Source organism: Carassius carassius, chromosome 12 (assembly GCF_963082965.1).
Source record: "Carassius carassius chromosome 12, fCarCar2.1, whole genome shotgun sequence".
NCBI lineage: Eukaryota > Metazoa > Chordata > Actinopteri > Cypriniformes > Cyprinidae > Carassius > Carassius carassius.
Genome location: NC_081766.1, coordinates 638 through 15,355, shown reverse-complemented (window position 1 = coordinate 15,355; position 14,718 = coordinate 638). Strand labels below are relative to the sequence as shown.

At 41.3% G+C, this 14,718-nt stretch overlaps 1 protein-coding gene across 2 annotated transcripts; it reads right to left on the bottom strand.

Moving 5' to 3' along the window:
• Nucleotides 1-13,518, bottom strand: prkab2 (protein kinase, AMP-activated, beta 2 non-catalytic subunit). Of its 2 annotated transcripts, none has more exons than XM_059562903.1 (8): nucleotides 13,361-13,518; nucleotides 12,506-12,668; nucleotides 12,065-12,222; nucleotides 11,846-11,939; nucleotides 4,216-4,330; nucleotides 3,945-4,078; nucleotides 1,610-1,678; nucleotides 1-1,521 (listed from the first exon to the last, which is right to left on the bottom strand). In XM_059562903.1, the coding sequence occupies exons 2-8, from the start codon at nucleotides 12,656-12,658 to the stop codon at nucleotides 1,444-1,446; spliced, it is 801 nt and encodes a 266-aa protein (XP_059418886.1). In that variant the 5' UTR covers nucleotides 12,659-12,668; nucleotides 13,361-13,518; the 3' UTR covers nucleotides 1-1,443. The 2 variants fall into 2 exon arrangements, with proteins under 2 accessions (XP_059418886.1, XP_059418887.1); XM_059562904.1 differs by having other exon boundaries at nucleotides 12,506-12,683; nucleotides 13,361-13,488.
• Between the last annotated feature and the right edge of the window lie 1,200 nt (nucleotides 13,519-14,718).

The following is a 14,718-nucleotide window of genomic DNA, read 5'->3' as shown; positions in this document are numbered from 1 at the left end:
TAATCTAGAATGGTTCACTTTATTTTTAAAGCAAAACATCCATAATTCATAATGCATAACTCAACAAATAATTTATCAGTACATACAATAAATCAAGTTAGTGGACTTTCCCTCAAAACAATAACCTGTAAAAGCATTCAAAGCTATGCTGTGGTGTCACCGTTATCCCATGAAACTCTTATTTTGGAGAATCTTTCCTTTGGAAAATCACACTTGCATTATATTAAAGTTACCATTATTATCTTTGGAGTGACTAAATCTTCAATGGCAATAAATATTAAACTCACAGCAAACCTCATGAATATAATCCATACTATCATCATCATTAAAAAAATCCTGATGTGATCACGAATCACATTTCTGTTTTAGCAATTTAATATTGATGACCAGAGATGGTAAAACCAACAAAACCAAACATTTCACACAGCAAATATTTAATACAAACATCATACATATTATGGCCAAACATATGTGGATGCACATTAACAGGTCTATCTATTCCTGGAATTCCAGTGAAAATTAATCTTTAGGTTACACCTGAAACAACATTCGAGAGAATTACAGTTTGTCTGTCCAGCTGTTGTAGAACTAGACTGAGCTGAAAAACTTGTCCCGAACGCCGCTGGAACAAAACAGTTAAGCTGAGTCCAGTCCACATATGTTTGGCCAATACAGTGTTTAGCATAAATAACATTTTTGACAGACGCAAAAATACATTCCTGCTTGATAACATAAAGAGAATGTGTTTGTCTGTCATAGTGAAACAGCTAAAGTGCTCGTCTGACAGCATCACGTTGAAATTCAAACCACATGCAGTAAAACTCCAGAAAACACACACAGTTCAAGATCTATTTGCGCCACTCTGATGCTGTTGTAAATTGCTTAAAATTTCCTTTTGATTAAGTCATAACGCAACTCTGCTTAAAGCACCTCAGTGCCGATGTGAAAGTATTGAAGTGATTATTTCTGTTAGGAAGGAAAATACTAAATGCCAATGTGTTTGGCTCAAACTTCCTTTCATTCTGAAAATAGACACATAAACATCCTTTACCTCGGTTTCTAAAATGAAGTATTACACTACTAAAGCATACAATTCGTTCAAATGTTCATCTGGTTAAACTCAAAAATTGAACTCACTTTTATTTGTGAACTCCTTGTGTCTGTAGCAGGTTTCAAATATATCCTGAATTCTGTTCGACAACATTTTTTAAATGCTTTGGACAGATAAAACTCTGGCCCTCAAGATTGTAATCGCAAAATGCTTCAGCTAAGACGGAAACAGGAAGTTTAGATGTCCTTGTATGAATGTGTGATGACAGGACACACACACACACACACACACTACAGTTGAAGTCTCAAGCGGACAGATACATATCGCGGGTTTATAGTGCAATCTGGACTATAGAGGATGAGGACAGCAGATCATGCGTCATTCACAGCTTATTAAATTGGCTTGTACAGAAGAGACGTCACATATTTCTTCTTATAACGATGAGTTGCGCTGAGAACCATCACACCATCCTGAGACAGAATACATTCGATCACAGTTATTTAGCATCATATGAGAGCGCTTGGCAGCACACGGCTGTTTGAGAGGTGTTTAATGTACCTTGATGGAGAGCGCGTACAGATGATTGAGCATCACATGGTTGGGTTCTGGCAGCAGGGCAGGATCACACTGAAACACACAAAACAGACTGCTAACAGCTCATGGGTTAAATTCAATGACATTTTTTAATGAACTGAACTGGCAAAAGAAAAAAAACAAGCAAAGATCATTAATATCTTCTTGAATGTTTAAATTGTCATAAAACCCTGTTTTAGCACTGCTCATTCACATCGCAGATCTGAAAAAGACTCAAGTAAAGCTGTACAAAAATGGGAATGTAAAGGGTGGTAAAAGAGGAGACATCCACTCATAAAACCTACAAAAACCTTATACAACTATACAGATTCATTAATATTTAAATGTGAGTGAAAAAAAAACAAATATATATATATACACACATACATGGTTCGCTCAAGAGCCGGACCATCAGTAAGGTGGTTACTATGAAGCCACAGAACCAACCAAACATCATCGGTCCAGCACAGGAAACTAATGCAGGAAGTTCCTAGCTAACCTCGGTCAGGTGCAGAGATGGTGGTTACTGGGGAATTAGGAAGGGGAAGATAAGGCAGATGTTAAACCCCCGAAGGAAATGAGTAGATACTCAAGTATCACTCTAATCTGGATGAAAGTGCTGATGTCTCGTCTGGATCACATCTCTTATCTTGCCTACCTCCCTCTGACCCGTGATTCCTTCTACTCGCAGGTGGGCGATGGGCCCGAGCCACGACACTATCCTTCTGTGCCCACTTCTGATCCTCAGATCGAGAAAGGCCAGGAACCCTGGGTTGTACAGGCTCAGACCTGGACCTTCGTCCAACGAAGGATTTGAAGGCCGCTGAGCACGCCCTCGCCTTCCTGAACTTCTCAATCACTGTCTTGACAGAGGTATCAAAGTTTGAAAGGCGAGATGTATCCTAAAAGACTTACATCTTAAGAGAAGATGCTTCCCCCCTGGAGAGATAGCATGGCATCTTCTGATAAATATTCTCACGCATCCCCTCGATGTTGGCATAACTACTATGCTGGAATCTGTGGATGCGGATGAGAATTAACTTTGTTTTATTTTAAACATTTTTTAAGAAGGAGTGGAGCATACTGTGGTTATCTGAGAAGAACATGATATAAACCATCTGTCCAACAACTGCAGACAGACCCACACTATACATTTTTTATATAAACTAAAGGAAATTACTGATAGAGTACTGATACATTTCCTGTCAGATCCTTTACATGTTCTCACCACATTCAGCTCCAGCGTGAGCTAAACACGCTCTGCCCAACCGCTAGATTACCACAGAAATCAAGCGTGAGCAAAACTGCTGCAGCGAATGCATCGCTATTCCCGCGAGAGTCAAACGTTCTCATGCAAATGTTGTCTACAAACCTGGGTAAATAGTGAAATACTCACATCCCCTCAGTATTCCCACGAATGCATCACAATGAGCGCATCCAACTCCCTCGAGAGCTGAACGCACTTGCTCTTCACTACACACACACACACACACACACACACACACAGCACACGAGCTGTGTGACCTGCAGGTATCAGAACAAAGCCTCTGGCGAGAAACATGCACCCCTAAACAGTCAATGAAGACGAAGAAGAGAATGACGTGTTCTCCCGGCGATTTATACTATATTCAATTCATTTCAAGTTTATTTGTATAGCGCTTTTTACGATACAAATCATCGCAAAGCAACTTTACAGAAAATTAAGTTTAGTAGTAGCTTATCAGTGGTGACTGTCAGTTTATGTGCCTATGACAGGAATTTTCTGAAAAATTTATACAAGACGTAGCCAACCAGACGATGAACACTATTAACAGCAATTATTATATGATGCAGTCACACTTGTAGCAATATTTGTTAGTCTGTTCTGAATAATCGCACAGGTAGTGACGTCATGGGCTGTCGCTGGCCAACATGTTGTTGGTGTTTTTGTCAATGTATGCTTCAGACACGGGTCACGACGAGGCGTTCCCCATAGCGACCCCTAGAGGATGCAGTTCCAAGTTCCCTTGAAAGGAAACTGATGTTTTCCAGTCAGTCAAGACTTTTAACACACATTTTGTGAAGCAGCATCAACTTTGCTTTCCAAACCAGAAAAAAATAAATGGAAAAAAAAATTACAAGTTTTTTTGGTGCTATTGTTAATTCATTAATGTGCAACCCATTTGTATCTGCTAACGTCTCCAAAACGTGTTTTGAGGTTTCATGACACTTTAATTATGAAATGATACACTATTTTTATTACCATCACTGGCACATGTTTTTGCCCGGAAGCTTTGGCAATACTACATGTAAAATAGTCTAAGACAGAGAGGATTCTCACTGAAATGTTGGTGTCTTTGTTGAGTATGACTTGTAGGAGGTGAGGCGGCAGGATGGGTGGTGTTTTGAAGCGTTCCTCAGGTTTGAACATGTAGACTTCCTGTCCGTACGGCCCAGGAGGAGAGCTAGACAGATCTACACACAAAACATCACCACATTAACACTGGTTTTTTCTGCTGGATCTTTTAACAGACATCCATGACATTGATTGTGCATATAAACGCGTGTAATTAGTTATTCTAACACGACTCGTTCTGACAGACAGCTCTTACCTGACGTATCAGAGCACTCGAGAGAGTCCACCTGCAGTGCATCAAACACCTCAAAATCAGATTTCTTCACATGGATCAGATTGTTAATGGTGCCCATCTGACTGGTGACAACCGGCTGAAGAGAAAACAAATCATGCATTTCAATTCAAAGGAATGATCATGTGACTCTTCGTTCTGTAAAGCACAGCAGATTACGATGATGATGCATGAGATGTGAAAAATTAGAGATATTCCGATACCCTTTTTCTCTTCCCGATACCGATTCCGATACCTGGGCTCAGGGTATCGGCCGATACCGAGTACTGATCCGATACCTGGGTGTGTATCTGTATATACAGCTGTATATACTACTAGCCCTGTGTTAATTGCTAGAATTATTTTATGGTGTGCTTCAGACTTATCCCTTAATAAAACATGAACAAATACATGGTGAACTACTGTATTTATTACAGTATTTTTATTATCTGACATGAATTTGACAGTAATATTATTTATTTTCTTAAGTAAAAAAGAACTTCAAATGCAGCAAACTAAAAAAGGTATTTTAGTTTTACAATATAACTGTATAAAAAACTGCAACAAATAAGTCTAGGAATATAAAAAATGATATATTAATCAGATAATCTTATATTATATTATTAATAGTTAATTATTATTATTTACATAATTATTATTATTAATAGAGACATATTATTATTACTACATGGACATAGCTAAATCTACTGTAGGCTACAACAGTAGCTTAATATATTGTCAATTTACTCACGTTAAACCAAACAGTTTTCTCAAATGAAACGTTAAATTCTCATGAAGTGACGGTTTATGCGTTCATGTCCTCATATAGTGACACACGGCAGAGACTACAAAACAGCGAGCTCCCGCGCATCTCGCCCGTCACCCACAGAGATGTAGAATTTGCAGGAGTAATATTTAAATAGTATTTTGCAGTTTAATATTCACAGACACTAGTATATATTTGGCTACAGTCTGGAGCCCTGCGCTTAGACTAACACGGAAGCGACTGAACGCAGCTGCGGGTAACGAATTTACTCAAACTTACTACCGGTTCTACAGAGACGCTGATATCATCACATTTTTTAATTTTCAGCACCGACTTGGTAGTGAAGTGCCAGTACTTGTGGCATCCCTAGTCGCCGTTTTACTGTCTGGTTGGTCCAGTCTGAAAAACTGATAAACAGCGGACATACTGCTAACCACTGATCTATAATATAGAAGCGGCTTCACTGTCTGTTGGCAGTTTAGAACGCAATGAGCGATACAGTCATATATAGATCAGTGCTGCTAACGCGTTTTCATTTCTTCTTCGCTGCTCTAAACAGGAGTTGCTTGTGGCAACACAGCACAACTTCCTGTGTTTGCAATGCATTCTGAGCAGCGAAGAAGAACCGTGCAGGTTAGGCAAAGCTAGCGGTCATAACTAGTTCGTTTAAGAAAATGGTATCGGATCGGTATATGGGTTCATGTACTTGCCGATGCCAGAATTTGTTGTGGTATCGGTGATATTTCCGATACTAGTATCGGAATCGGAACAACTCTATGAAAAATAATCTGAACATCTCCTCGTAATGCTGAGAAAAGGTTTAGTCAGTGACATGAGGGTTAGGGAATGGTTAAAAGACCAAAAAGTTTTATTTAGAGTAAACAGATGAACCATATTTCCTTCAGTTTCAGTTTGTGCTTATTTTAAACCCTAACTTTTGTTTGCTCAGACTGTGCTCGTGGTGATTAAACTGTGTATCTTTCAGAGGGTCACACTGGATGAGAAACACTGCACCACATCTTTCAAACTCAAACACACAGTTTTGTGTTCACACACCAGCGGCAAACAGCTTCAGAATCCTGCCGCACCACACGTGGTTTTCCACTACATTATATTTGTCCAAAATCATTGATAATGTGCACATTGACATCAATCTCTGCTGCTCTTTTATTGTCCACTGCCCTCTTATTAGAGCTGCTTTACAGCTGAAATGAGTTTAGTTTGTATTATGGGAACACTATTTTTCCAGTTTAACACTGTAAAGCTGCTTTGACAATCTGTACAGTATAAAGCGTTATAGAAATAAACTGAAAGTAATCTGACCAAGTATGGTGACCCATACTCTGAATTAGTGCTCTGCATTTAAACATCCAAAGTGCACACACACACACACACACACTCGGAGCAGTGAACATACACACACAGCAGTGAGCACACACCCGGAGGAGCAGTGGAACACACACACACACACACACACACACACACGGTACCAAAATTTCAGTATTCGGTACCGATACCAGTGAAAATCCACGGTTCTCTGTACCAATTTCGGTACCAAAGCAAAACACAAAAATATGCTAATTAAAAAAAATATATAATATAGTTATATAATTATGAAAAACAGTAAACAAGTTTCACCCAAATTTAATTTGTCTTTGAATTTATGAAATTAAACATTTTATTTTTGGTAAATAAAGGGGATTTGCTATTAAAATTAAAACATGGAAGAAATATTGTGATTTATTTCTTTAAAAAAATAAAGTTTTATAAATTTTTTCAACAGTAGTAGCAGTATCACATACATTTTACTAAATAATAGTAATATTTCTAGCACAATGCCTTTATGTAAAAATTTACTTTTAGGCCTAATGAATGCATATTTGTCATTTTAACTGAACTTAAGACTGGTGGTTAGGATTAAGATATTTTTGGTCAATGAGGGTTTCTGTAAAAAAAATAGTATTAGATCATATTAATTATTATTAAAAGATAATACTACTACTAATTTTGAATATTAATCACATTGTCTGCGTTCGGTCAAAATGATTTGCTGAAAACAAAACAGGGACGGTACTAAATCAGCGCCAGCCAATGAAATTGCCATTTGCGCATTAGCTCCGCCCACTACCGGAGAAACCGGTATGTCTTCTGCTTGTTCGAAAATGAATATGAATAATTCTAAATGAACTCCATTATTTTGACAGGAGAAGACAACAAAGAATAGTTTAGATATAGCGTGTCGATTCAGCGTGGTAAGACTCTCGCTCTCTCTTTGCATGTGTGAGAAACAGCGCTATCAGTAAAGCGACGGTGAGTCGTGCTCCTTCACAAAGAGTTTACAGAGCATCAAATACAGGTGTGCTGTGCGTCCATTGAGATGAACTGAACAGTTCAGATCGCTTGATGGAGAGAGAACTCTGAAGCTCAGATGCTGAAATTAATGCAAGCGTCATGCGCTTCAGTCTATGTAGTAAACAAACCCGCACGTCTCTGCCATTCATTAATTCACACAGAGACGCGCAGAACACGCATTCATATTTCAAGCAACATTTGCGGCTTAACATTTACAGATACTGGTCCATAAGGAGATTTGATTTGATTAATTTATGCTAACTTTGACAAATTCCGTGACTGTCCATATTAAAATGTAAGTTTCATTTTCATGACTGGATTTTGAGATTCCGTCCTCGTTTTCTGCTTCGCGGAAATCATAGCGCTGAACCGGGTTTGAACGGGACCTCGGTACCACCGGTACTTGAAGAAACCTGGTACCGTCACATTTACATTTTTTTTAGTACCGACTTGGTACCGAAGTACCGGGTCTTTTGACAACACTACCCGGAGCAGTGGACACACACACACACACACACAGCAGTGAGAAGTGAACACACCGTGCACACTCCCGGAGCAGTGAACACACACACACACACACACACACACACAGCAGTGAGAAGTGAACACACCGTGAACACACTCCCGGAGCAGTGAACACACACACACACACTTTGAACACACACCCGGAGCAGTGAACACACACACACACCGTGAACACACACCTGGAGCAGTGAACACACACACACCGTGAACACACACCGTGAACACACACCTGGAGCAGTGAACACACACACCGTGAACACACACCTGGAGCAGTGAACACACACACACTGTGAACACACACACACTGTGAACACACACCTGGAGCAGTGAACACACACACACACTGTGAACACACACCTGGAGCAGTGAACACACACACACACTGTGAACACACACATGGAGCAGTGAACACACACCGTGAACACACACCTGGAGCAGTGAACACACACACACACACACACACCGTGAACACACACCTGGAGCAGTGGACACACACACACCGTGAACACTCACCTGGAGCAGTGAACACACACACACACACACACACACACACACTGTGAACACACACCTGGAGCAGTGAACACACACACACACACACTGTGAACACACACCTGGAGCAGTGAACACACACACACACACACACTGTGAACACACACCTGGAGCAGTGAACACACACACACACACACACACACACACTGTGAACACACACCTGGAGCAGTGAACACACACACACACACTGTGAACACACACCTGGAGCAGTGAACACACACACACACACACACACACACTGTGAACACACACCTGGAGCAGTGAACACACACACACACACACTGTGAACACACACCTGGAGCAGTGAACACACACACACACACACACACTGTGAACACACACCTGGAGCAGTGAACACACACACACACACACACACACACACTGTGAACACACACCTGGAGCAGTGAACACACACACACACACACACTGTGAACACACACCTGGAGCAGTGAACACACACACACACTGTGAACACACACCTGGAGCAGTGAACACACACACACACTGTGAACACACACCTGGAGCAGTGAACACACACACACACACACACACACACCGTGAACACACACCTGGAGCAGTGAACACACACACACACACACACTGTGAACACACACCTGGAGCAGTGAACACACACACACACACACACACACTGTGAACACACACCTGGAGCAGTGAACACACACACACACACTGTGAACACACACCTGGAGCAGTGAACACACACACACTGTGAACACACACCTGGAGCAGTGAACACACACACACACTGTGAACACACACCTGGAGCAGTGAACACACACACACACACTGTGAACACACACCTGGAGCAGTGAACACACACACACACACACTGTGAACACACACCTGGAGCAGTGAACACACACCGTGAACACACACATGGAGCAGTGAACACACACACACACTGTGAACACACACCTGGAGCAGTGAACACACACACACACTGTGAACACACACCTGGAGCAGTGAACACACACACACACTGTGAACACACACCTGGAGCAGTGAACACACACACCGTGAACACACACCTGGAGCAGTGAACACACACACACACTGTGAACACACACCCGGAGCAGTGAACACACACCGTGAACACACACCTGGAGCAGTGAACACACACACTGTGAACACACACCTGGAGCAGTGAACACACACACACACACACTGTGAACACACACACACACTGTGAACACACACCTTGAGCAGTGAACACACACACACACACAGTGAACACACACCTGGAGCAGTGAACACACACCGTGAACACACACATGGAGCAGTGAACACACACACACACTGTGAACACACACCTGGAGCAGTGGACACACACACACACCGTGAACACACACCTGGAGCAGTGAACACACACACACACACACTGTGAACACACACACACACTGTGAACACACACCTGGAGCAGTGAACACACACACACACACTGTGAACACACACCCGGAGCAGTGAACACACACACACACTGTGAACACACACCTGGAGCAGTGAACACACACACACACTGTGAACACACACCTGGAGCAGTGAACACACACACACACTGTGAACACACACCCGGAGCAGTGAACACACACACACACTGTGAACACACACCCGGAGCAGTGAACACACACACACACTGTGAACACACACCTGGAGCAGTGAACACACACACACACTGTGAACACACACCTGGAGCAGTGAACACACACCGTGAACACACACATGGAGCAGTGAACACACACACACACTGTGAACACACACCTGGAGCAGTGAACACACACCGTGAACACACACATGGAGCAGTGAACACACACACACACTGTGAACACACACCTGGAGCAGTGGACACACACACACACCGTGAACACACACCTGGAGCAGTGGACACACACACACACACTGTGAACACACACCTGGAGCAGTGAACACACACACACACACACTGTGAACACACACCTGGAGCAGTGAACACACACACACACCTGGAGCAGTGAACACACACACACACACTGTGAACACACACCTGGAGCAGTGAACACACACCGTGAACACACACATGGAGCAGTGAACACACACACACACTGTGAACACACACCTGGAGCAGTGGACACACACACACACCGTGAACACACACCTGGAGCAGTGGACACACACACACACCGTGAACACACACCTGGAGCAGTGGACACACACACACACCGTGAACACACACCTGGAGCAGTGGACACACACACACACCGTGAACACACACCTGGAGCAGTGAACACACACACACACACACTGTGAACACACACCTGGAGCAGTGAACACACACACACACACACTGTGAACACACACCTGGAGCAGTGAACACACACACACACACACTGTGAACACACACCTGGAGCAGTGAACACACACACACACACACTGTGAACACACACCTGGAGCAGTGAACACACACACACACACACTGTGAACACACACCTGGAGCAGTGAACACACACACACACACACTGTGAACACACACCTGGAGCAGTGGACACCTCAGTCGTGGTAAAGAGAGTGGAGAGAGCGCTATACATACCCCCCCACCCCACCTACAATCCCTGCCGACCCAAGATTCAAACCCACAACCTTAAGGTTACGAGCCTGACTCTCTAAACATTAGGCAATGACTTCCCCATGATTTAAAGATGACTTGGCTTTACCGTTTCATTATATCATAATATGGATCACCTGCTTGTTAAGTCTGACGTCACGTGTCACCGCTTCCGTTTCCTAACACTCAGATACCATGAGAACACAACAAAAGGTGCTAATATAGACTCACAATGTGACATAACCCTACGAAAAAAATTATTATCCTAACCTTTAACTCCATACCGAAATCCCAGATAGCCAGACAATGAAAATATAAATATAAAAATGATTTTTGTTCGGGACGCTGTGAGCTTGGAGACTGTAGTGTACACCGTAAGTTTGAAAATGTTTAGCTTGAATCTTTAATCTGAATAAAAAGTGCTCATAAACAGCTGCTATGGTAGTTTTCTTAAGTGAAGCGAGTTGAGGCTTGGACCCGGAAGCAGCGCTTCTTATGTCATCACTTAACAACCGAATAGCTTCTCTTTCTGTGTGCTTTCGGTTTCTTTCATTCACCCAAATTAAATCCACTTTGTTCATTCTTGAACCTCTGGCTGTAGTCATGAGATGATTTAGACGGCCACCCTAAGCTTGAGCGTGTGAGAGCAGAATACACATCAATCCTAACCACAAACACGTGCTGCTCCTCGTCTGTGTGCAACAGACTCTGCCCTTAAACCTCCATAATTGACTTCATGTTTGTTCGCAATTACATACAATAGAAAGCCATGTCCAAAAGTCATGTGACTGTTTGAATGCAGAACGTGGTGTAGATATAGTTACCTCAGAGGGGTCATGAAGCCACTGGCCATCAACAAAGAATTTGTACTGATGTTCACCCTCAGGCAGGTCCAAGATTGCTACAAAATCATTATGGCTTGAAAAAAAAAAATTGAACGGAACTGAAAAAACATTCACATAAGCTTAATTCATGAAATAACAACATGCGACCTTCTGTTCATTATGGCGGTTTGCGCTGCAGAAAGACGAGCGCACAGATACCTTTTATTCATGGGGATCTTGCTGCTCCAGTTGTTGAAGGAGCCAGTGATGCAGACCTCCTTGCCTCCTCCGGCCCAGCGGATCACTGTGGGTCGCGCCTGCGGACTCGTCTTCACCATGTCCTCTAGATCTGGAGCGAAGTCCTTCTCACTCGCCGCCTGCACAACACAGCTGTGTTTGACTAGGATGATATGATAATGAAGTGCTGTTTCACACGAGGTCAGCGAATCATTTCTGATTTCATTTATTAAACAAAGTCTTGATTACTGTTTACAATTTAATAGTCTGTTTAACTGTCAGAGAGAGGCTGGAAGATGGTAATGATAACGATGAATAGATAATAAAATATTGTCAAAATCATCAGATGCACGCAAGTATGTGAAGTCATTTGTTGTAACAACATTACTTTTTTTTTTTATATCATCATATGTGGTTGCATACTTTAGATTCTGGTCCACGTGTGTTAAAAATATTGGGGTCGTCCGTGCTGTCCATCATTTTGCCGGGCTCCAGGTCTTTATGACCTCCGCTGTCTGAGCGATGCGTCTTGGCTCCATGTCTATCAGCAGACACTCGATCGCTGGTGTTTCCCATGATCAGATCTCTCTACACAAACAAACTAACATTATGAGGGAGTGTTACTGATGGTGTAACAAATGTTACTGCAAACACTTCATCACACGGACAATAAAACTGATTATCAGTGATTCAGAAAATTTAGAATGGCCCTTCACAAGAAATTACTCATGTCTACAAAAAAGGGTTAAAATATGAAGGATAATTCAACAGAAACTTATTTAATGAAAACAAGTAATATTTTAAGATACATCTGTAAATTTAATATAAATATTATTAAAAGCAAAATTTCTGATGTACAGTGCTGTTTATACCTTTTATGAGCATTACTTAGCTTTATATTTTGACAAATTATATATGAATCTTTCACTATGGAGCTTGTAGGATGCACTTCGAGCAAAACAAGGGCTGCTGCATTTCTAAACTCAGAAAGTGTCACTGCACATTCAAACAATCCCACAAAACATTACACACACTACTAACAGCAAGAGGAACGTGTGACCGTTGTTAAACCCTTACTAGATGAGTATGCTCAGTTATATTTCGATATTATTTTTGTTTCTATGTCACATAAGTGTTATAAGCTAGAGTTTGCTAGCTGTTAGCATGCTGATTAATCGATCATTCACGTTCAGAAGAAATTATCATAACATGAACCGCATGTGTTAATAGTGTTTGCAGCAAAGCAAAAATTAAAACAGTTCGATCAGTATTCATTACCGCAGATGAATAACAATGAATATTATTTCCACAGTTGTGAACGGCTGAACTGTAAAAACATGCTACAATCTGACTGCTAACGGTGAGCCGAGTGGTTAGAGACGCCGTCTTCTTCTTCTGGTGTTAATGGCGGTTGGCAAACCAACTGAAATGGTGCATTCCCGCCACCTACTGGATAGAAGTGTGGAGCGCATAATGATTGGAAGTTTAGGAACTAAATAATAGAATAGAATTTCATACAACTTAAATGTATTTGAAGAAAATAATTAATTTATGAAATATTCTTGATCGGTTTGTGTCATTTCATAACATAACCTGAAGTGACAAATAATATATTCTGAACAATTTTAAAGCTTAAATTAGTTGAAATCTTGCTCCTTCATATGCATCACACTGTATAAGTACATATTCTACTGATTCTGCGTGACCACATTTGTTAATAATAATATTTGCTCACCAGTTTCATGCCATTTCGGATTTTATTTGCAATTAACCTTTTTACTTTTGCTTTACTCATTGACACTTTAATGTCAATTTGTGCATGTTTCAGAGACAGTTTAGCAAGATGGTCTGCCTCCTCATTTCCTTCCACACCCATATGTGATGGTACCCAAAGGAAATTTACCATAAGAACAGATTGTCTTATTCTAAATAGACTCTGCATCACCTCAAAAAATCATATCTTGCCTTGCTATTGAAATTCTACTTTGCAAAATGTAAAACTGAAAAGGAGTCTGAACACATTACTGATCTTATTGACTGTACTTCTTTTATCCACTGAAGAGCTAGGAATATTGCTACACAAACAATGCTACACTACACTCCTCATTCCACCATGGAATGGCTTTCCTTCTGTTACCTGCATTCTTCTTACCTATTACTTCTTCAGCAGTACTCAGTAAAAACTAGAGCCCGACCGATATGGATTTTTGGGGGCCGATGCCGATATTAACTCGAAAAGAGCCGATTTATAAGCCGATATTTTGATTTTAAAAATAATCTGGATATTAGACCCATTTCCTATAAACTGCATTTACACAACATTCAATTGCAAAATATCTGCCTGTTCTATGTAATTGGGCTGTATAAACCATTTTCCAGAATGGACTATGTTAAAAAAAAAAAGCCTTAGATTACAGTCTCAATGACTAAACAATTGCACATCAAAAGTATATATTTTTTAATATATATACAGGGAGGCAGACACACTCTTGCAGTTTAAATCTAGATTAAAGACCCATCTCTTTAACCTGGCATACACATAACATACTAATATGCTTTTATTATCCAAATCCGTTAAAGGATTTTTAGGCTGCATTAATTAGGTAAACCGGAACCGGAAACACTTCCCATAACAC